This window comes from Rhinolophus sinicus, chromosome 15 (genome assembly GCF_057876585.1).
Source record: "Rhinolophus sinicus isolate RSI-liver-muscle chromosome 15, RSI-T2T, whole genome shotgun sequence".
Lineage (NCBI taxonomy): Eukaryota > Metazoa > Chordata > Mammalia > Chiroptera > Rhinolophidae > Rhinolophus > Rhinolophus sinicus.
In genome coordinates, this window is record NC_142515.1 from 85746714 (window position 1) to 85771813 (window position 25100).

Below are 25100 nucleotides of genomic sequence, written 5' to 3' on the forward strand. Positions count from 1 at the left end.
AATTGATGAGCCCAGCTAGTAGAACTCTATAGTCCTCACTTCCTTTTCAAAAAATCTCTATGGTTCCTGTCTCCCTTATGTGTACATCTACCATTTTAGAACACGTGGCTCGTGGGTCTCCATGTGCAGGTGCAGGGGGGCAGCCATCTTTTTCCTTGTTCTTTCCTTTTCCCAAATAAACTTTTCTGAGGATGAACTACTGAGTCAATATTATTTGTCATCCAATAGCATTGAGATAAGACTATTGTTTCCCATACCAGTTTTATATGTTCTTGTATATTGTCAAAAACTATAAACACATTGAAATTAGAATATGAATTACTGGGAATCAAAAATAATACCGGGGCCAAAACCCATGGGAGGTGGTCGTCAACGCCATGGCTTACATACACATCACCCCACCGCAGCCTCTCCAGACGAAAGCTCAGGAAGCCACAGGAGCCACTGTGAAGCCCTCCAAGATCACATGGTCCTTGTGGTTCCACAGTCAAGTCTGAAACAGCAACCTCAGCCAAGACCAAGCTGCATTGGTGGATCCAAAAGAAGCCCGTGTCTCTGCCATAGAATTTCTGTGGAGCTCAGCCCCTGATCGTGGGCTACAGTGGTGCAGGGCTGGGGACGTGGTTCCCTCAGCAGCAGAGTGATGTTTGGAGATTAATGTTGAAAGGGACCAGCTGAGAAGTCCAGTGAGTCCTGTTTTTGTTACTGCTTCTCCATGACGCTCCCACCTGCCAGAGGTCTCACCTCCCAGCACCTTATCCCAACCCTGAGTCAGAGTTCTCTCAAAAGTCTAAGACTGAGGACTCTGCCTTCACTGGGTCCCTTGGGTCCTCAAAGCACTGACTTGTGGGGGGACACAACCCCAACAAATGGAGGAATTCCTTATAAATGTAAACATCCCTTACACAGGGTACTTGGTGTTTCTTAAAAGTAACCAGCCTAAAATAATCCTTACACCAAATTGACATATTTTAGGTTGACAAATTCTGTTCCCCTGCAGCTCCTAGTCTACACACCTGTTCAGCATGTTACTACACTGAGCGCTGTCCGCAACTGTAACAGGATGGTAAGTATCCGTGCAATGTGTTGCATCACGATGTTACCATGGCTACGATGCCACTAGGCGATAGGAGGTTTCAGCAACATTATAATCACACGGAGCATCATTGTACATGAGGGTCCCTCGTGGACCTAAGTGTGAGTATGTGGTGTATGACTGTATTCACTCATCTCAGAGGTTATGATAAATTCTGTGTTGTTTCATTTACACGGGAGCCCTTGAGCGTCACGAAATAACACAGTTCTGAAAAAGACTTTGTAGGCAGAATAATGGCCTCCAAAAGATGTCCACATCCTAGTCCCTGGAAACTGTGAATATACGATTTCTTACAGTAAGGGGAGGACTAAGGTAGCCCTTGGAATACGGTTGCGATCAGCAGGCTTTAAGAAGTTTGGCCCTGATTATACAGGTGGGACTAATGTAATGACCACAGCCCTAGGATGTGGAAGAAAAGGAGGAATAGTTGGAATGAGAGGGAGATTGGAAGATGCTCCAAGCTGCTTTAGAGATGGAGAGAGGGCCATGAGGCAAGAAATGCCTGTGGCCACGACAAAGTGGAACAGGAGAGGAAAGGGACTCTCTCCTGGAGCCTCCAGAATGAAGCAGCCTGCAGACGTCTTGATTTTAGTCCATGGAGACGTGTTTCAGGGTTCTGAAATTTCCAACGGTAACTACATGAATTTCTGCTACTGTTGTAATTTGTTACGACAGGAATGTAATACATTTGTTTAATAATTTGTTGTTGTTGTTATTAGGGTAGTAAATTTTAGCCTCTTGGTTTATTCTATTTGCCTCCCTTGAGTAAGCACATTTGTGTGGAAATCCCACCTTAAGCAGAAGAAGACATCTGAAGTCAGTTTGGGGAATTTATTCCCTTAGCTGCTCTAATGAATTCTCCATTGCATAAAATAAATGTGGTTCTGAATTTGAGGCCTTTGTGCATTAAAACAGGAAATGTATTCATTACTAAGAGTAGCGTCAACCATTCTACTTTAAATTCACATGCCTAAATTTCTAAGTCTTCTAGTTTCATGTTAAATTAACCATTCATTCTTTTAAATTCTATTCACTCCATATTTCTTTCCACTTTCTGTTCAACATTAAAGGTGACATTATTAATGAGTCTGTGTGATGGTGTGTGTGTGTGTGTATGATTACCTGAAATACAGTCAGGTAAATATGTACATATATGTTTGTGTACATACACTCTTTACCTGTGAAAGAGTTCTTAGACTCACCACCTATTTCCAAACAGTTTATTTATTCTAACAGCACCCACCTGATTTAGCTTCATAATCCCATATCACCATCAGAAATGCAGAAATAGGGTCAGGGTGATTACATTTTTTACAGTCACATAACAAAGCAATTAATTATGGTGATTACATATACATTAATTATAAATATTTAAATAATCTATATAATTATAAATATACTTATAGATAAATATATATATGTATATATTCATGCAATATGTATTCTTAAGTTTTGGAAAGCTCCTTTAATTCAGCAATGGATACATTTTAAAGGACACTAGAATATAGAAAGATATTCTATGCTAAATTATTGGTAGAATTGATATTGTTAAAATGTCCATACTACAGTTAGAGAAAATCACAGGCACAAAACAGCATCATGGTGCCAAAACCTCATGAGGCCAAACTTAGATTTAATATGGGACCCAATGACAGGTTCAACCTCTATTAGAAATGTAATCTTAATCAACCAGTCTGGAATTTTCTGTGAAAGCACTGGTCACAGGGTCCCTCTACATCCCCCAATGGAAGGAAGAGGGAATCTGTAGGATGAAAAACATTGCTGTTCTGTGACGGGCCAGTCGCCACGAGTCGATCAGTACCTGAATGGGGGAGTGGGAATGAATAAAAGACACACACAAATGCTAATGCGGCCGGTCTTTAGTCATGTTGAAGCCCTGAGTTTATTATCTCTAACCAATAGATACAGTTTGAGTACGTGCAGTTAAACGAAGAAGATATGCATTATCTCAGCGAAAGTAAATCTTTTACTTTGACATAGAAGATACAAGGTCACTGAAACTCACAAAAGTAAATATCTCAAGGAGAAAGAACCTACCAATTGTCCAGAAAGCCCTTAGTCTTCTGTGTCCGGGAACTGGCCGTTTCCACCACATTCCTCAGCAGCCGTTAGGCGCCTCTCAGATAAGGCAGAGACAATGTTATGGGGGCAGAAACCGAGCCAGTCTGCAAGGTTCAGGGTTGCAAGAAACCATGGCTCCCCACATCTCCCCCTTTTTTATTTTATAAAAGCAAAGTCCATCCAGCCAGGATGGCGAGGTGACAGTGCCTGTCTTAGGTGTCCCAGGACGCCAGTCTCAACTTACCCGTCTTTGGTACTCATATTTTATTATATAAGCCCTGTCTTAGGTGTTGAAGCGGCTCCCAAGTACTTATCCGTCTTTGGCTAACCCGCCCCTCTAAATGTATGGGGGAGAGAGGCTTAAGGCTTCGCCTTAAGCTCAAGCTGATGGATGTCAGCTCGTAAGTCTAACATCCTGCTGATGAAACATCTGATGAGGATGGGGAGTAGGCACAGAACCAAGCAGACACAGATGCTCAATGTAAGAAATATTATAACAGAATGAGTAATATAAGGCATAGAGGGCAAAACATTCCTAAGAACATCAACAAACTCAGAGGCAGCCTGAGCTGCATCAAATTTTAAGGGTTCAGCTTTTTTCATACTTTGAACTTTATCATGAAGCTGAAGCATATCTAAAGACAAATTAGCATTATGTCAAATTTCTTGAAGATGTAAACGAACCCGATTTTAATCATATTGACTATTATTATACTTTTTAGAAGTGACACATATCCAATGATATTTTGTATGACACTCTAAATGAGATTTAACTTTTATACCCTGAATGACATTTTTTATATACTGAACTGTATCATAAAGGGCATTTACTTTTTGTTCTAATTTTTCATCAATAGCTTTTTGGGTCCCTAAAGCTAAAGTAACATTTTTTGAAAGAGTATTAACATAATGAGCATTTTGAATAGTCTGAGAAAGAGCCACAGCTGCTGTAGCAGCAGTTGCAATAATAGTAACCAAAGCCATAATTTTTGTAATTAGAAGTCCAATAAACCGCTTTTGTCTACTCAAAGCATACTCAATTTCTTTGAAAATCTGTAAACTTCTTTTAGCATACCAAAGTCCAGAAATATTAACAGGAAGCATAACAAAAGATGGTTGTTTAAGTATCATAACATGAGTTCCTGATGGTACCCAAGAAATACAATTTGCTAAAGGACAATTGCTACAAGATACATTAAACTGATTTTCTACAAAGTGTACATTAACATTTCCAATCAACAGCGCATAAGGAGAAGGAACACAAGCAGAAATATTAACAGTTTTAGCAACAGTAGTCCAATCTCTAGTCCCATCTTTCAAGACACTCACATGACTGCAGGGAGTGCCTGATTTACAGAACTCAACTATTTGAACAACTTTATCCATTACTCCCATCAGTCTCCATAATGAATTTTGTTGATATTGCGTGTCAGAATTCCAAAGTCCAGAAGTCAGTTCTCTGGCCCATCCTGACCGGTTACTTCTCGACAAGTCAATGATATATCTGTTTGTCCCGGGGATGTCATAACGAACAGGATCATTGCCAGGACAGTCTCTCCATGGGACAGTCTCAATATTCAATTTTAATCTTTTATTGCAAGATGGACGCGATGGAGGGATGGGCAGATTTATCTTGCGTCCTCCAGACCAATCGCCTAGCATGTTAAGACGAATAGTCCATCCAACTAAAGAGTCATTAATGTGCATAGTGACAGGAGAACTGCGCAAGCACCCAGATGTAGACCTATTTTTTGTAATACAAATAGGCAAACCTATTCCTATACCATTATAAGTGAACTTTTTCTCCAAATGCAGTTTTATGTGTCCATCAGAGGGTAGTCCTAAGGCATGGGTGTCATTAACATAGACTGGAATCTCAGGACCGTCCCACACTGCAGGGTGGAGGATTGGTGGATCAGGTACATAGGCCCAATATGTCTGGTCATCTTCTGCATTGCTGAGGACTATCAGCCTCATCAGTAGGTAGAGGGTCCACATGTCGCACCAATCGTTCTGGCAGCCACCGAGGGCCTTCTGCATCCTGTGGAAAAATACATACATGTCCTCGTCCCCATATGAGGACTGGATCTGGGCCTTGCCAAGAGCCCATAAGTGGATCTTTCCATTTGACTAAAGCCTGAGGGGCAGTAGAAGGATGCCAAAAGCGTTCCGCAGCACTTTTACCATGGGCATCCAAGGTCAAAAAATTTTGAATAAAGAGAGAATGAGACAGATAATTATGAGGCGTCAGGGGATATAACTCCTCCTTTTTTATTTTATGTAAATTAACTTTTAATGTATCATGAGTGTGCTCAACAATCCCTTGTCCTTGGGGATTGTAAGGAATGTCAGTCACATGATTGATCGAAAATTGTTGGCAAAATAGAGAAAATATTTTGTTGGTATAACCTGAGCCATTATCTGTTTTAAGTTTTTTAGGGGTTTTAATCATGGCAAATGTAGTAAGACAATGTCTGATAACATGGGATGTGGCTTTTTTAGTCTGAGCCGTGGCCACAATGAATCCGGAGAAGGTATCAACAGAGACATGAACATATTTTAACTTTTCAAATTTAGGTATATGAGTCACATCCATTTGCCATAAGTCATTAGGACGCAGGCCTCGAGGGTTGACTCCATAATGAGGCACAGGTTGGAGATGTGAACAATCTGGACACTGTTTTACTATCTGACGTGTTGTTTTTTTGGTTATTTTATATTGTAGTCTCAAGCTCTGGCTATTTTGATGATGGAGGCTATGAGCCTTTTGTGTCTTTTTTATTTGAGTCAAGGCAATGAGCTGAGTAGCAGAGTCTGTAATTTGATTTTTTGAGGCTAAAGGACCTGGAAGATTAGAATGAGCTCTAATATGGCCAATGTAAAATTTTTTACAGCGTAGCTGAATGGCCTGTTGTATCTGAAGAAACAGGTCCTGAATAACAGGATTACTGGTGCTAATAAAAGGTACCGTTTTTAAATTTTTGATGGCACGAACCACATAATGGGTGTCAGAGAATAAATTAAAAGACTGAGAAGCAAAGTCAAGCAATACCATATGAACTGCTCGAAGCTCAACTATCTGAGCTGAGGCAGGAGGTGTCTGTACTCTTTTGATGACTTTTTTATTGAGCACATAAACAGCTACACCATTGTTAGATCCATCAGTAAAAATATTAGGTACAGCAGGAAGAGGAGTATGTGACACTATTGAAGGAAAAATTGGATCATGATGTTGAAAAAATTGAAGCAATTTATGCTTGGGATAATGATTATCCAAAGTTCCCACAAAATGAGCCAATGTAATAGGAAAACTGTTTGTAAACTGTATCAGGCCTTGAATTTGTGTTTTTGTAAAAGGGATAACAATAGAATCTGGCTCTTTTCCATAATATTTTCGAGCTTTTAGGCGGCTCTCCTGAATTAAACTGGCCACAAATTCATAATAAGGAGTAAGATTTTTTTGAGCAGCCACATGGAGGTGTATCCATCTAAGTGGTCCTTCTTGCCATAACACCGCTGTGGGTGTATGCTTGGTGTCCAGAACATACACATATAGAGGTTTAGAATAATCTAAAAAGGAAACATGTTGTTGTTGAATGGCTTTTTCAACCTTAGAAAGAGCCTTCCTTGCAGGCTCAGTAAGAGACCTGGAGGAGGTCAGATCAGAATCTCTTTTTAAAATTTTAAACAGTGGTTTAAGATCTTCAGTAGTTAATCCCAAAGAAGGGCGTAGCCAATTAATATCTCCCAACAGTTTCTGAAAATCATTAAGAGATTTAAGATGATCTTTCCTAAGGTCTATTTTTTGTGGAGTGAAATACTGAGCAAATAACTGCCATCCCAAGTAAGAATAAGGCTCACTTCTTTGCACTTTTTCAGGTGCAATAATAAGACCTGAGGCTAGAAGGTTCTTTTTCATATCTGCAAAGCAAGCTAACAACCAGTCTGCAAGGTTCAGGGTTGCAAAAAACCATGGCTCCCCACATCGTTCCCTTCCTCCACCCAAAAAACCCAGGTCTAAAATTAATCTTTTCTCTTCTTTTGTTAATACCTCCTCGCCCCACCCTTCTTCCTATGAAAATCTTCTATTTTGTACAACCACTGGCTGTTCCCTTTTGGTTACTGGAAGGGACCCTGCCTTATTCATTAATCCCTTAATAAAGCTAATTACGTCTCCAAATGTACACAGTTGATTTTTGGTGTTTTGATAGGGATTGCATTAAGTCACTAGATTGCTTTGAGTAGTGAGGGCATTTTAATGATGTTAATTTCTGCTGTCCAATACCACAATATACTCTTCCATTTATTGTATCTTCTTCAATTTCTTTTTTCAGTGTCATGTACTTTTCTGTATATAGATCTACTCTCTCCTTGGTCAAATTTATTCCAAGATATTTTTTTGATGCAATTATAAATTAGATTGTTTTCCTTATTTCTCTTTCTGACAGTTCAGTATTAGTGTATAAAAATTCAACTGATTTCTAAATATTAACTTTGCATTTTTCACAGAACTAAAACAAGTCATCTTAAAATGGACATTGAACCATGAATAACCACAGCAATCTTGAGAAAGAACCAAGTTGGACCTATCATGTTCCCTGATATCAAGCTGTACTACAAAGCTATAGTAATGAAGACAGCATGCTATTTGCATAAAAACAGACACATAATTCGATGGAATACAAAAAGAGCTCAGAAATAAACCCACACTTACATGGTCCTTGTCTATGACAACGAGACAAGAATATACAGTGAGGCAAAGACAGTCTCTTAGACAAATGGTGTTGGGAAAACTGGATATATACAAGCAAAAATATGAAATTGGAACACCTTCTTACACCATATACAAGAATAAACTCAAAATGCATGAAAGACTTAAATGTAAGACTTGGAACCATAAACACCTAGAAGAAATCACAGGCAGTAAGATCTCTGACATTGTTCTTAGTAACATTTGTTTTCTGATATATTTCCTTGGGCAAGGGAAACAAAACAAAAAATAAACAAGTGGAACTACATCCAACTAAAAGTTCTTGCACGGCAATGAAAACCATCAACAAAAAGAAAAGACAACCACTGATTGGGAGAAGACATTCACCAATGATTCATCAGATATGGGTTATATCCCAAGTTTATAAAGAATACATACAACTCAACCTCAAAAAAACAAACAATCGCATTTAAAAAGCACAGAGGACAGAATAGACATTTCTCCAAAGAGGACACACCGATGGCCAATAGGTATAAAAAGATGGTCAAGGTCACTAATCATCAAATTAAAACCACAATGAGATATCAACTCACACATGTCAGAATGGCTGTTGTAAATCAATAAGCAACAAGTTCTGGTGAGGACGTGGAGAAAAAGGAACTCTCGTGTACTGTGGGTGGATTGCAAATTGGTGAAGACATTATGGACCACAGCAATTCCACTTCTGAGTAATTATCCAAACAAATCCAAAACACTAATTAGGAAAGATATGTGAACCCCTATGCTCACTGCAACACTATTTACAAGAGCCAAATACGTAGGCAACCTAAGTGCTCATCACTTGACGACTGGATAAAGAAGAGGTGGTACATATGTGCAATGGATTATTATGTGGTCATAAAACAGAATGAAATCTTACCCTTTGTGACAACACGGGTGGACCTGAGGGTATTATGCTCAATAAAAATGTCAGGCAGAGAAAGACAAATACCACATGATCTCGTACATGGAATGTAAATAGAAAATAAAGCAAAATAAAAGGAGACTCATATTTACAGAGAACAAGATGATGGTTGCCAGAAAGGTGAGGGTTGTGGGGCTGGGTAAAAAAGTAAAGGGATTAAGAAATACAAATTGATATTTACAAAAGAGTCCCAGGGATGTAAAGCACAGCATACAAAATATAGTAAATAATATTCCAACAACTGTATATAGTGTCAGGAGGTACAGACTAATGGGGGGATCACTACATAAATTATATAAATGTCTAAACACTATAGTGCACTCCGAAATTAATATAAAACAATATTGAATGTTAACTATAATGTAAAAAATAAATAATTTTTAAAAATTATATTCAGAAGTTGAAATCAAACAAAAGGAAATTCCAGAATATAAATAGAAGAAGGAAATTCCACAAACACAGTCAGATTAAAGAATCATGATGTCTGGTTTTAGACTTGGAGCCATGAAATCAAGGCCACTTTTTCAGTCTCACGACGATTGTCCCTTTTATGCTGTCATCCCAAGGAATCTTTTCAGAGCCCCCTTTATATCTTTATTCCTGAGACTGTAGATGAAGGGGTTCAGCATGGGTGTCACCACTGTGTATAGGACCGAGGCTGTAGCACTAGACTGTGAGCTGTGGGTAGCAGCAGAGCTGAGGTACACTCCTAGGCTTGTTAAATAAAATAAGGAGACGACCGAGAGGTGAGACGCACAGGTAGAAAATGCTTTATATTTCCCCTGAGCAGATGACATCGCACGTATGCAGGAAATGATCTTGGAGTAAGAGTAAAGAATCCCACTCAGGGAAACACTACCTAGTAGCACAGTTACAATATACAACACCAGGGTATTAACAAAGTTGTCAGAACAGGCAAGTTGGATCATCTGGTTGAGTTCACAGAAAAAGTGGGGGATTTGCAAGTCTGCACAGAAGGACAGCCTCAGCACCATTAAGCTTTGTAACAAGGCATTCAGGACACTCATGATCCAGGACACCAGAACCAACTGTCCACAGAGCCGGGGGTTCATGATGACCATGTAGTGCAGGGGGTGACAGATGGCCACGAAGCGGTCATAGGCCATCACGGTCAGGAGACAGATATCGAACCCTGCAAAGAATATAAAAAAGTACATCTGCGTGATGCAGCCTTCGTAGGTTATGACTTTGCTCTGCGTCTGGATGTTCACCAGCATCTTGGGGATGGTGGTGGAGGTGAAACAGATGTCCACAAAGGACAGGTTGGAGAGGAAGAAGTACATGGGCGTGTGCAGGTGGGAGTCTGAGCTGACGGCCAGGACGATGAGCAGGTTTCCTAACACAGTGATCAGGTACATGGAGAGGAAATGCCCAAAGAAGAGAGGCTGCAGGTCTGGCTCCTCTGAAAGTCCCAGGAGAACAAATTCTGAAACTCTTGTAAGATTCTCCGGTTCCATGAGGAAGACGTGTCTTCCAAGACAGGAAAATCACATGAGTAATTTTCATACAAACAGACTTTTCTCAGATGCTCTAATGCTACAATTTATATTTTGCAGCCAAGTGATTAATTTCAATACTTTTGTATGGATCTTGTTCCTTCGAGGGGTTTCCTGTGCCATCTCAGATTAGAAATTTTTGTCCCAATCTGTCCCTCCAAAGGTGTCATGTATTGTACACTTTTCATGAGAAATTCTTCATGTATTTCAGGAATATAAATTGAGTGCTCACCATGTTTTACGTATTGACTTGATGCAAAAGTAATTGTGGTTTTTGAGATTATTTTAACCTTTTAAATCATTACTTTTGCACCAACCTAATACTATTATCTAGTTTGTGAGTATTAGAGTTCTGACAAACAGTAGTTCACACAAGTCAATGAAGGAGAAAAAATATGCAAGCTAAAATAAAAATATACAGTATTTCAGATGGTGACCTCATATGAAGAAAGAAAAGCAAGTGTAAAACAACATAGTGACTAGTGAGTTCTCTTTTTCATGGGCATTTAGTCAAGACCTGCAAACAAGGTGACATTTGAACAGAGACCTCAGTGAAGGAGGTAGGGAGAGGCAAGGTAATGTGGACACGTGTGTATGTGGAAGAAAGAATAGCCAGTCTAAAGGACCTGGGGTGGAGCGGAAGGAGTTTTGAGATCTGTCCAAACTGAATATAATTTTTTTCAGGCTGCTTCCCATCAGTGTTTCTCACCCAGAAATAATTTTGTGCCTGGGGTACCTGGCATTCCCTGAAGGAATCTTGATAACACCTACAATCCACAGGAAAGCACCCACACCCAACCATTATTCAGCCCCCAGGTCAACAGAGAGAAGGTGAGCAAACCCAGTCAAGACCAGCACTTCAACCTGTATGTACCTACGATCAACAGCCTCCTACCAGACGCGGAATCTGAGTCAGCAGGGCCTGGGGGCTCAGAGAGTCTGCATTTCTAACCGGCTCCCGGGGGTGTTGATGCTGCAGCTCCTGGTGCGTGGCACACGCTCTGAGGAGCAGGGTGAGGTCCTGTGTCAGAGTCAGGGGCAGGCAGTTTCAGGTCTTTTGATTCAATTATTTCCTTACACGAATTATTTTATAAGGAGGGGGCAGCAGCGATCGAATTGGCAATCTTGGTGTTATTAGCAGAACGCTCTAACTAACTGAGCAAACCAGCCACACCAATAATATACTTTTAAGAGACTTTGTAGTGAGCAGAATAAGGGCGTCCAAAATAAGTCCACACCCTATCCCCAGTGCCTTTGCATTTGATATTTTTATAGCAGGGGAGGATTAGGGTAGAAGATGGGACAGGCTTGCTAACCGTCTGACGTTAAGAAGACGACCCAGTGTCATCCAGGTGGGAGGAACGTACCCACAATGGTCCTCTATGTAGAAGCGAGAGACAACATGAAGAAGCTAAACTGCTGGCTTTGAAGGTGGAGGAATGGCCATGAGCCAGGAAAGGCAGGGGCCAGAATACAACAGAAATAGGAAGGGAAACAGCATTTCGCCTGAGTCTCTAGAAGGAACCCAGCTCTGTAGACACCTTGATATTAACCCATGAAACTTATTTCGGGTTCTCACATCCAGAACTGTAAGAGCATATGTTTGTTTGTTTTAATCAACTCATACAGGAATATTTTACATCAGGAATAGAATGTAATACAGATATTTTTCAATAAAATTTGCAGAGGGGACTGAGTTGAACCCTCTCCGTTCGTTCATTATCTTCCCCTGGGTAAGAGCATTGTATTTGAAAACCCACATGAAGTAGAAAAGAAATTTTAAATCAAGTTGGAGATATCCCACCCCATCAGCTGGTACACTGAAGTCCTTATTGCATAAATGTAAACGAGGCCTGACTACAATGCTTTTGTGACATTAAGATTTAAGGTACAAGGGTGACCTTAATTTCTACATCACCAAACTGTTTTGTTCCTAGCACTGTATACTCTTTGCCCAGAAGTTGATAGGTCCTCAATAATACTCCCCAATGCACGGCAGAATTTCTCATTAGAAATATAGGAAACAATGACCACCAGGGGGAAAAGGCTGCATGTAGGCTTGGAATCCCTAATTAACTGTTCCAACAGAGATAGTAAACAAGCAACAAACCAAAATATAGGCAGCCTTGCCAGGAATGAAATAATTCAAAGTAAAACTGTTTGGTATTCTTCTTTCTAATTATTAAACAATTTTTTCATGTGAATACCCAGGATGAGAGAAGATACTGCAATATATGTCTCATGAAGAGCTATTGTAAGGTAGTTCCTTCCTCCACTGGCCTGGATCTTTCCAGTGAATACAAAACATGCTCAAATACACTCCATCTTAGAAATTTTAAATCAGTACACTGGCCTTCACACCTAACACTCTGTTTTCCTACTCCCCGAAAAGCAAAAATCTTCAGATTTGGTTTCATTGTACTGCAACTACTTTATGCATCTCACTCATTCCAAAATGTCACCTAACGGTACATCCATGCCCATTACTTAATTGTTAACTATGGTCCCCGGATGGAAGATTCAAGCATCCTTATTAATGTATTAAATGATTTAGTTATAAACCAACTAATAACCCAAGAACACTGACACGGAGATCTCTAGTCTCCTGGCTGGGCTGTTAGGGTCGCACTGACTCAGGTAAGTGTTCTCAGCTTCTGACCTCTCTGACACTTTCCTTCAGTACCTGCTGGGCTCTCAGACTCGCCTGGATGGGGTCTCTGAGAGCGAGGACTCTGTGTAGAAGCCAGAATTACTCCCTGGAAGGTTCATGATGGAGACTGAAGCTCTGTCCCCACACAAGACAGCAGGAAGGAGTGAAGCATCAGTTCACAGCCTGCTCAGGAGTCAAACGCAACACCCAGGTCCTGTCCACCAACGTGGTACAAGCTGAGGGACCACACAGAGGAGCGTTACAGCGCTCTGTGTATCTGCTCATCAGGCACAGTTCCCTCTTCTTATTCCCTCTGCTGAGCATCCGATTTCCCCCGGGGCCTCTGGAATAAGCAGAAAGGAAATTTTTCCTAATGAATCTCTGATCCCAGGAGACCGGGTTTGAAGTCAAGTGAATTTGGGTTTTATTTTTTCATGTGCTTGATCTCCCTGATTTAAAAGGATATCAGTCCGTGTATCCTGTACCTTGACCACATTTATTAGAATTACATGATATGAATATTGGAAGCCTTCAAAGGTGTTAGATCTTGGGTTTGTTTGTTTTTTAATTCAACATACAAGTCTCTAGCCTCCTGAAAAGGCAAAAACAATTAGGAAAGTGATTCTCCCCAAAACATGACGTTTTCATCTGTTCATATTTCCTTAAAACAGCTTTCATAATTTTTGCTATGATCATGAGTAGAGAAGAGACATATCTTTAAAAACAGAACTTGTATTAGAAAAATGGGTTCAGGGATGGATAGAAGATGAACCACATTGGGCCTTATGGTCCCCGTTTGTACTGCTGGTCTGGTGAACACTGTGAGTCTTGCTGAAATCCTCTTGTATTTCAATGGCCTCAGGGACATTAGTTTTGGGAGCTAAGAGCTGTGCAATACAACACTGTAGCCACTAAGTACATGAGACTATTTAAAAATTTTCATAAAAATTAAATTTAAAATTCAGTTCCCCAGTCATAACAGCCTCAATACAGCAGCTACCACATTAGACAGTGCAAACATAGAATATGTCCCTGGCAGAAAGTTCTGTTGGACAGTTTTGCCTTAATGTCTTTCAAAATCCCCAGATGTTGCTGGGCTGTTTCTCCACCACCTTAACCCTACGTCACTGAGCCCTCTCCTCCAATTTTATTACTGTTTCAGGAACATTCTTGCTCTCCCAGCAGCTCCACATTGACCTTTGTGAAAACGGGGGCTGTGTTTTAAATCACCATTTACTAAGTGCCATGCAAAGGAACGTGAGGCACATATCACTCAAGTCTGACTGTGACTCCATGTTTGCTGGCGCCACCCGTTCTGCCTATTGAGTCCCAAAGGCCCTCTCGCTGATGATGCAGGAAGACGCGGAGCCGCACGCAGACCCGCTGCTAAGGAAGCTCTACGTTGGGCTTGCCCTCCATCGAGGCCCGTTTCTTATCTCGGGGTCGCACACGGGTGTTTTTGCCCCATCAGAGCTCCTTCCAGCAACTTGAGGGCAGGAACCCCGTGTATTTCTTCAGTACTTTTCACAAGTCAGATGTCAAATTAGATCCTTGAGATGATTGCTTTTGTATACTACGAAATTTTACCAACACGGGAACAGAACTTTGTCTCAAAACTTTCCCCAGGGGAAATCTGAATGTGAATTAAATATTAAATATACGGTAGTTCTTGCCGATGTCCCCAAGTCCAACAGTGCTGACAGAGGAAAGTTGACATGAAACAACGCATGCGTAGCATTTCAATGAAGTGCCCTTCCATGTGCTTTGAAATGCTTCCTCGCAGAAATGTAATGCAGAGAAAGCAAATAATACAAATGTTATGTGTTAAATGAAGGTGATGAACATAGAGGTGATCACTGTACGAGTCTTTCACTTTTTCCTCTATGTTTAAAATTGTCATAATAAAAACGTTGAAAAAATACATCACACCACTGGTATATCCCGTGAGCTTCAGTAGGTTTTTTGCTTTTTGTTTTTTTAGTAGTTCATTACTTTTTATGTTTATTGCTAAATAGCAGTCAACTGTACGGATACATCACATTTTGTTTATCTACTCACCAGTTTGTGGACATACAGAGGGTCCCCCAAAAATCTATACACATTAAGAAAGGGACGAACTGTATTAAAATAGTAACACAATGAATGATGCTAGCGCTCATTTGATTAACGCCATCTTTTGAGCGAACGTCATACTACACAGTGCTTCTGTAATTCATTCAACTTCAAAAAGTAATACATAAATCACATCTCTTAAAATATGTACATTTTTTGGCATCTCTGTTCTCCCTGCCTGTGTGTATTCTTTGGCGTGACATGAATAAAGCTGCCTTGATTATTCGCATACCAGTTTATACAGGCTTCAACGGTTTTATAAATAAGCTTAAGACATTAATAACGGTTTTTTCTAAATGACTGCTAATCTGGCCGCATGTAGTAATGTTATTGTTCAGACTCGTGTTTAATAAATTTCAATAAAACCAGAAACTACAATTTTCAGAAAAGGTTCTTCTGCTTAATTTAGCCTAGAGTAAAGTGAGGGTTTGATGACATGGTATCTTTTTGTTTTGTTTCAAAGTGTCCTCAAATTCTGCTTTTGCAAGCATAGTACAATAAGCCTAACAATGTTTCACAGAAAATTAAAGGTTTGCAGGGTCTCCTGATGACCAAACAGGGAGCTGAAGTCCAGGACTGTAGAGAACAATGTCCAGCAGAATGCGATCTCTGGGCTTTGAATCTAGAACACAGCATGAGGTTGCTTTTCAAGTAATTCCTTAGGTGAGTTATTTTTATAAAACCTGCATCAAATGATCTCAGAATAATTTCTTTGTGCCTGACCAAATGAGAGGCACTTTACATACGTTCATACTCTCCTAGGCTCACAGACTCCTGGCGGACAGGTGTCACACCAGTGAAGCTGGTGGCCCTGCACTGCTCTGGCCACACAGTACACGCACCTGCATTGTAATCAGGTCTGTCTTCCAGGTCTGTTCCTTCTATTCTGCTGCTTGGTACCAACCTGCACATGTAATGGCCTCTCTGAACAGATAATTCTGCACACTCAGGAGTAAGTGATTTGATTTGTTTTCATAGTCTCCTTCCAGGGTCAGTTGATATGCTACCAAATTCCTGCACTAATTTCTGGGAAGCAAGCTGATTACCACCTATGTATTCTTGCTCATCTCCTGGGCAGAATAATAATTGCAGCATTTATTGGGATATAATATATGACAGATACCATTAAGCTATTTTTAATTATTTTCTCATTCAATCTTCTCAAATATCTATGGAAAAGGTACTTTTGTTATACACATTTCACAATTGAGAAAACTGAAGAGCTTCAAGGAGGTGAAGTTGTCCATATTTTTCATATATTTTTAAATTAAGAAATAATTGTCATTTCCATTAAATATTGATTAAGAACACTGGTGACTTAGAAACTAGGTCATTCCAGAAATTGGAAGAATTTACAATAACAATATTATTGCCTTAGCCAGCATCTTACATGAAACTATCTTGACCATGAAAGCCAGTGTTGTCCTTTCCTCAATCACTTCCTTGGATCATGAATTCATCTGGAGTCAAGTCTTCCAACAAAAGCCCCCAAATTGTGAAGAAAACAAATATACTTCTGTTGAGAAAAATCAAAGCTAGAATGTTTAGCCATTAAAGTGTTTCCCCCAAGTCGCCTCAGCTCAAGTGACGTCACTGCAGTGACTCAGGAAGGGGCAGGCTCCCTTCTTCCGTATCAACCATCACAGGACACCTGTTGCCAAACAGCCAGCCAGGGGCTTGGACGGGATGCCACATACAGGGAGACTTCGCTGTGTTCAGTCGGTCACGTCTGGCTTATGAAGTTAAAAAACTATCTTCATTCAGGAGTGACAATGTAAACACGTTAGTATCACTTACCCCAAATCTACATTCTGCCACAATCCAAGAAAACACTCAAAGTCCCTTCTACCTGAAGGCTGTGGGCCCCCCAATACTTAGCACTGTTATCCTCGGGTGTAAGTGCTTCTCATGGTTAACTTCTTCCCTGTCTCTGCGTGAAGCACAGTGATGCCAAGTCTCTCTCACAGTCACAAATTCATGCTATCATTCTTTGTTTAAGAATTTCAACCGGGGGCTAGCCCGGTGGTTCAGGCGGTTTGAGCTCTGTGCTCCTAACGCCGAAGGCTGCCGGTTCGATTCCCACATGGGCCTGTGGACGCTCAACCACAAGGTTGCCGGGTTCGACTCCCAAAAAGGATGGTGGGCTGTGCCTCCTGCAACTAAAAAACGGCAACTAAAAATGGCAACTAGACCTGGAGTTGAACTGTGCCCTCCACAACTAAGATTGAAAGGATAGCAGCTTGACTTGAAAAAAGTCCTGGAAATACGCACTGTTCCCCAATGAAGTCCTGTACCCCTTCCCCAATAAAATCTTTTTAAAAAAAGAATTTCAACCAGTCATACGGGTCTGGATTAATTCTTCCTTTTGCATTAGTAGAAAACTGGGACTTTAAGGAAACTGATCAGGCTGGGAGATCAAAGGGGGGAGATGAGTTCATGGAAGTTTATGAGCCCAATTAGTTGAACTCTGTGGTCCTACCTTTCTTTTCTAAAAAACTCTAGGTTCCTGTCTCCCTTATGTATATATCTACCATTTTAGGACACGTGGCTCAGTGGGTCTCCATGTGCAGGTGCAGGGGGACATTATTAATGAGTCTGTGTGATGGTGTGATGGTGTGATGCTGTGATAGTGTGTGTGTGTGTGTGTGTGTGTGTGTGTTACCTGAAATGAGTCAGGCAAGAATTTACATATATGTGTGCGTACATACACTGCTTACCTGTAAAAGAGTTCTTAGACTCACCAACTATTTCCAAACAGTGTATTTATTCTAACAGCATCCACCTGGTTTAGCTTCATCAGCCCATATCACCATGAGAAATGCAGAAATAGGATCAGGGTGATTACATTTTTTACAATCACATAACAAAACAATTAATTACATATTGATTACATACATAAATTATAAATATTTATATAATTTACCTATGTAACTATCTGTAAATATATTTACAGATAAGTATATATATATATATATAGTCATGCAATATGTATTCTTAATTTTTGTCTGGCTCTTTTAACTCAGCAATGGATACATTTTAAAGGAGACTCAAATATGGAAAGATATTCTGTGCTCAATTATTGGAAGAATTATTATTGTTAAAATGTTCATACTAGAGTTAAAGAGAAAGTCACAGGCACAAAATGCCATCACTGGTGCTAAACACTCATGAGGCCAAACTTAGATTTAATATGGGACCTAATGGCAGTTTCGACCTCTATTAGAAATGTAATCTTAATCAACCAGTCTGGAATTTTCTGTGAAAGCACTGGTCACAAGGGCCCTCTACATCCCACATGGAAAGAAGAGGGAATCTGTAGGATAAAAAAAACCTTACAGTTCCTTTCTTCCTCCCAAAAACACCCAGGTCTAAAATGAATCTTTTCTTTTCTTATGTTTAATGGCTCCTCTCCCCACCCTTCTTCCTATGAAAACATTCCATTTTCTACAAGCACTGGCTGTTCCCTTCTGGTTACTGTAAGGCAAACTGCCTCATTTATGAATCACTTAATAAAGCCAATTACGTCTCCAAATGTACTTGGCTAATTTTTGGTGTTTTGATAGGGATTGCGTTAAGTCAATAGATTGCTTTGGGTAGTATGGACTTTTTTTTTTAAAGATTTTATTGAGGAAGGGGAACAGGACTTTATTGGGGAACAGTGTGTACTTCCAGGACTTTTCTCCAAGTCAAGTTGTTCTCCTTTCAGTCTGAGTTGTGGAGGGCGCAGCTCAGCTCCAGGTCCAGTTGCCATTGCTAGTTGCAGGGGGCACAGCCCACCACTCCTTGCGGGAGTCGAACCGGCAACCTTGTGGTTGAGAGGACGTGCTCCAACCAACTGAGCCATCCAGGAGGCAGCTCAGCTCAAGGTGCAATGTTCAATCTTAGTTGCAGGGAGTGGAACCTACCATCCCTTGCAGGACTTGAGGAATTGAACTGGCAATCTTGTGGTTGAGAGCCCGCTGGCCCATATGGAATCTAACCGGCAGCCTTCGGAGTTAGGAGCACGGAGCTCCAACCGCCTGAGCCACAAGGCTAGCCCAGAATGGACATTTTAAGATGTTAATTTCTCCTGTCCAATACCACAATATTGGCTTCCATTTATTTTATGTTCTTGAATTTCTTTCTTCAGTGTCATGTAGTTTCTGAGTATAGGTTTATTCCCTCTTTGATCCAATTTATTCCTAAGAATTTTTTTGATGCAATTATAAATGAGACTGTTTTCTTTATTTCTCTTTCTGATAGTTCAGTATTAGTGTATAAAAATTGAACTGATTTCTAAATATTAACTTTGCATTTTTCACAGGACTAGAACAAATCATCTTATAATTGATATGGAACCACAAAAGACCATGAATAACCACAGCACTCTTGAGAAAAAAGCAAGTTGGATATATCGTGTTACCTGATATCAAGCTATACTACAAGGTTACAGTGATGAAAACAGCACAGTACGGGCATAAACACAGACACCTAATTCGATATAATAGAATAAAGGGCCCAGAAAAAATCCCACACTTACACGGTCCTTTGTGTATGAAACGAGGCAAGAATATACAGTGAGGTAAAGACAGTCTCTTAGATAAATGGTATTGGGAAAACTGGACATATACATGCATAAATATGAAACTGGAACACTTTCTTTCACCATATACAGGAATAAACTCAAAATGGATGGGAGACTTAAATGTAAGACTTCGAACCATAAAACTCCAAGAAGAAATCACAGGCAGTAATTTCTCTGACATTGTTCTTAGTAACATTTGTTTTCTGATATATCTCCTTGGCAAGAGAAACAAAACAAAAAATAAACAAGTAGAACTACATCCAACTAAAATTTTTTTGAACAGCAATGAAAACCATCAACAAAAAGAAAAGACAACCTACTGATTGGGACAAGACATTCACCAGTGATACATCGGATAAGGGTATATCCCAAATTCATAAATACATACAACTCCACCTCAATAAAGAAACAATCCCATTTAGAAAGGCAGAGGACTGAACAGACATTTCTCCAAAGAGGACACACTGATGGTCAAAGGGGTAAAAAGATGGTCAAGGTCACTAATCATCAAATTAAAACAACAATGAGATATCAACTCACACGTGTCACAATGGCTGGTGTACATCAATGAGCAACAAGTGTTGGTGAGGACGTGGAGAAAAAAGGAACTCTCGTGTACTGTGGGTGGGATTGCAAATTGGTGCAGTCAATATGGACCACAGTGTGAAGTTTACTCAAAAAATTAAAAAAAGGATGACTGTATGACCCAGCAATTCCCCTTCTGAGTAATTAGCCAAAGAAATCCAAAACACTAATTAGGAAAGATATGTGAACCCCTATGTTCACTGCAACACTGTTAATAACAGCCATATATGTAAGCAACTTAAGGGCTCATCAATTGACGACTGGATAAAGAAGAGGTGGTACATATATACAATGGATTATTACATGGTCATAAAAAAGAATGAAATCTTACCATTTGTGACAACATGGGTGGACCTGAGGGTATTATGCTAAGTAAAACAAGTCAGACAGAGAAAGACAAATACCACATGCTATACGTGAAATGTAAAGACAAAAGTAAACAAAACAAAAACAGACTCATATTTACAGAGAACAAATTGATGGTTGCCAGAAAGGTGAGGGTTGTGGGCTGGGTAAAAAGTAAAGGGATTAAGAAATACAAATTGATATTTACAAAATAGTCCCAGGGATGTAAAGCACAGCATAGAGAATATAGTAAATAATATTGCAGCAACTGTATATAGTGCCAAGAGGTACAGACTAATGGGGGGATCACTACATAAATTATATGAATGTCTAACCACTATAGTGCACTCCCAAAATTAATATAAAATAATATTGAATGTCAACTATAATGTAAAAAAATAAAAATTTTTAAAAATTATACACAGACGTTGAAATCAAACCAAAGGATATTACAGAATATAAATAAAAGAAGGAAATTCCACAAACACAGTCAGATTAAAGAATCACAATGTCTGGTTTTAGACTTGGAGCCATAAAACCAAGGGCATTTTTTGAGTCAGGACGATCGAGCGTTTTGTATTGTCATCCCAAAGGATCTTTTCAGAGCCCCCTTAATATCTTTATTCCTGAGACTGTAGATGAAGGGGTTCAGCATGGGTGTGACCACTGTGTACAGGACCGAGGCCGTAGCACTAGGGTGTGCATTGTGGGTAGCAGGATAGCTGAGGTACACTCCTAGGCTTGTTAAATAAAATAAGGAGACAACCGAGAGGTGAGACGCACAGGTAGAAAATGCTTTATACTTCCCCTGAGCAGATGACATCGCACGTATGCAGGAAACAATCTTGGAGTAAGAGTAAAGAATCCCAGTCAGGGAACCACCACCTAGTAGCACAGTTACAATATACAACACCAGGTTATTAACAAAGGTGTCAGACCAGGCAAGTTGGATCATCTGGTTGAGTTCACAGAAAAAGTGGGGGATTTGCAAGTCTGCACAGAAGGACAGCCTCAGCACCATTAAGCTTTGTAGTAAGGAATTCAGGACACTGATGGTCCAGGACACCAGAACCAACTGTCCACAGAGCCGAGGGTTCATGATGACCATGTAGTGCAGGGGGTGACAGATGGCCACAAAGCGGTCATAGGCCATCACGGTCAGGAGGTTGACATCCAACACTACAAAGAATATAAAAAAGTACATCTGCAAGATGCAGCCTCCATAGGTTATGACTTTGCTCTGCATCTGGATGTTCACCAGCATCTTGGGGACGGTGGTGGAGGTGAAACAGATGTCCACAAAGGACAGGTTGGAGAGGAAGAAGTACATGGGCGTGTGCAGGTGGGAGTCTGAGCTGACGGCCAGGACGATGAGCAGGTTTCCTAACACAGTGATCAGGTACATGGAGAGGAAAAGCCCAAAGAGGAGGGGCTGCAGGTCTGGCTCCTCTGAAAGTCCCAGGAGAACAAATTCTGAAACTCTTGTAAGATTCTCCGGTTCCATGAGGCAGATGTGACTTCCAAAACATGAAAATCACATGAGTAATTTTCATACAAATAGACTTTACTCAGATGCTTTACTCAGATCCTCATTGCATAAATGTAAACGTGGTCTGACTACATGCTTTGTGGCATTTAGATTTAAGGTACAAGTGTGACCTTCATTTCTCCATCACTGAAGTGTTTGTTCTCAGCACTGTATACTCTTTGCCTAAAAGCTGATCATTCCTCAATTTATACTCCCCAGTGCATGACAGAATTTCTCATTAAAAATACAGAAGACAATGACCACAGGGGGGAAAGGCTGAATGTAGGCTCGGAATCCCTACTAACTGTTCCAACAGAGAAAGTGAACAAGCAACAAACCAAAATATAGGCAGCCTCACCAGGAATTAAGTAATTCAAAGTACAACTATTTGGTATTCCTCTTTCTACTTATTAAATAACTTTTTCATGTGAATACCCAGGTTGAGAGAAGATACTGCAGTGTATGTCTCACGAACAGCTGTTTCAAGGTAGTTCCTACCTCCACTGGCCTGGATCTTTCCAGTGAATACATGTGACGGGCCAGCCGCCACGAGTCGATGGGTTCCCGAATGGGGGAGTGGGAATGAATAAAAGACACTCTCACATATGATGGCGATCGCGGACTTCAGTGATCCTAAAGACACTAAGTTTATTTTACTGCACCCATATAAGCAGTTTGAGCACGTGCAAGTATGTATTAACATAACAAATGTAAATTCTTTAGCTTTCACATAGAGGATACAACATTCACCGAAACTCTCACAAGTAATTATCTTATCAATTGCCCTGATAGGCATCAGCCTTCTGTGTCCGGGAACTGGCCTCTCCCACCAAATTCCTCAGCAGCTTACAAGCTCAAGCTCCCCCCAGGTGCAGGCAGAGACAATTGCCTCAGGGGGAGGAAACAGGTAGCATAAACCGAACCATTCTGCAAAGCTCAGAGTTTCCTGTAACCATGGCTCCCCACAATACAAAACATGCTCAGATACATTCCATCTTAGAAATTTCATACAAATGCTCTGACTTCACTGCACCAGCCTCCACACCTAACACTCTATTCTCCTACTCCCCCAACAGCAAAACTGCTCTGACTTGTTTTCATTGCACTGCAACCATTTTATGCATCTTACTCATTCTACAGGGTCACCTAAAGGTACATCCATGCCCATCATTTAATTGTTATATAGTCCCTTTATGGAAGATTCAAGCATCCTTATTAATTTATTAAATTAATTAGTTAGAAATCCATTAATAACCCAAGAACACAGACACGGAGATCTCTAGTCTCCTGGCTGAGCTGTTAGGGTCACAGTGACTCAGGTGAGTGTTCTCAGCTTCTGACCTCTCTGACCCTTTCCTTCAGTACCTGCTGGGCTCTCAGACTCACCTGGATGGGGTCTCTGAGAGGGAGGACTCTGTGTGGAAGTCAGAATTACTCCCTGGAAGGTTCATGATGGAGAGTGAAGCTCTGTCCCCACACGAGACAGCAGGAAGGAGTGAAGCATCAGTTCACAGCCAGCTCAGGAGTCAAACGCAACACCCAGGTCCTGTCCGCCAACGTGGTACAAGCTGAGGGACCGCACAGAGGAGCGTTACAGCGCTCTGTGTATCTGCTCATCAGGCACAGTTCCCTCTTCTTATTCCCTCTGCTGAGCATCCGATTTCCCCCGGGGCCTCTGGACTAAACAGAAAGGAAATTTTTCATAATGAATCTCTGATCCCAGGAGACCTGGTTAGAAGACAAGTGAATTTTACTTTTATTTCTTCATGTGCTTGATCTCCTGAATTTTTTTTATATATTTTATTAAATTTATTGGGGTGACAATTGTTAGTAAAATTACATAGATTTCACGTGTACAATTCTGTATTACATCATCTATAAATCCCATTGTGTGTTCACCACCCAGAGTCAGTTCTCCTTCCATCACCATATATTTGATCCCCCTTACCCTGAATTTAAAAGGACATCAGTCTGTGAATTGCAAGTATCCTGTACCTCGACCACATTTATTAGAATTACACAATACAAATTCTCCCCAAAATGTGGGGAGCCATGGTTACAGCTAATTGCAAGCCTTAATGGCTCAGTTAATGTATAACCGGTTTTTGCTCCTGCAGCATTGTCTTTGCCTGCACCTGGAGGGTGCTTACAAGCCATTGAGGTATGAGGTGGGAACGGCCAGTTTTAAGACATAGTGATGCTAATCAGGATAATTGATGGATTCTGTCATGGGACAATTGTTTTGGGGAGTTTCAATGATTATGTAAGTTTCTGGGAAAAAGTTAAAAATCAACTGTTAATGATGTAATGCATTTTTGTGATTGTGAGCTTGCATGTACTCAAAAGGTATAAATTCAGCAGAGAAAATAAACCTAGTGCTTCAGGACCACTGAAGACCGGCCGCATTAGCATTTGTGTGAGTGCCTTCTTTCATTCCCACTCCCCTTGTCAGGAACCGTTCGACTCGTGGCGGCTGGCTCGCCACAAGTGGCGCCCGAACAGGGACTTGAACCCTGGACCCATTTTTGTAATTAAAAAAAAAGTCAGAAAAATGGAGATTGTTACAGGAATTTAAAAAAGTAAATAAAACTATGGAGGTTATGGGGGCTTTGCAACCAGGATTACCTCATCCCTCTGCCATACCAAAAGATACTTATAAAATAGTCTTGGATTTGAAAGATTGTTTTTATACTATTCCCCTTCATCCGCAAGATTGCAAAAGGTTTGCTTTTAGTGTCCCTAGTCCAAATTTTCAAGAGCCAATGAGGAGGTATCAGTGGCGGGTTCTTCCCCAAGGCATGGCAAACAGCCCCACCTTGTGCCAAAAGTTTGTTAGTGAAGCAATTGATAACACCAAAAAACAATTTCCTTCTGTGTATATCATTCATTATATGGATGACATCTTGTTGGCTTGTAAAAAAGAAAAAATGTTGTTAGCCTGCTTTG

At 40.5% G+C, this 25100-nt stretch overlaps 1 protein-coding gene and 1 pseudogene across 1 annotated transcript; both read right to left on the minus strand.

Moving 5' to 3' along the window:
* Positions 1-9363: 9363 nt before the first annotated feature.
* Positions 9364-10331, minus strand: LOC109439679 (olfactory receptor-like protein OLF4; annotated as a pseudogene).
* A 10851-nt stretch (positions 10332-21182) lies between these two features.
* LOC109439677 (olfactory receptor 7A17-like) lies at positions 21183-22130 on the minus strand. The gene has a single exon (XM_019719952.3). The coding sequence runs from the start codon at positions 22128-22130 to the stop codon at positions 21183-21185; it is 948 nt and encodes a 315-aa protein (XP_019575511.3).
* Positions 22131-25100: the final 2970 nt, after the last annotated feature.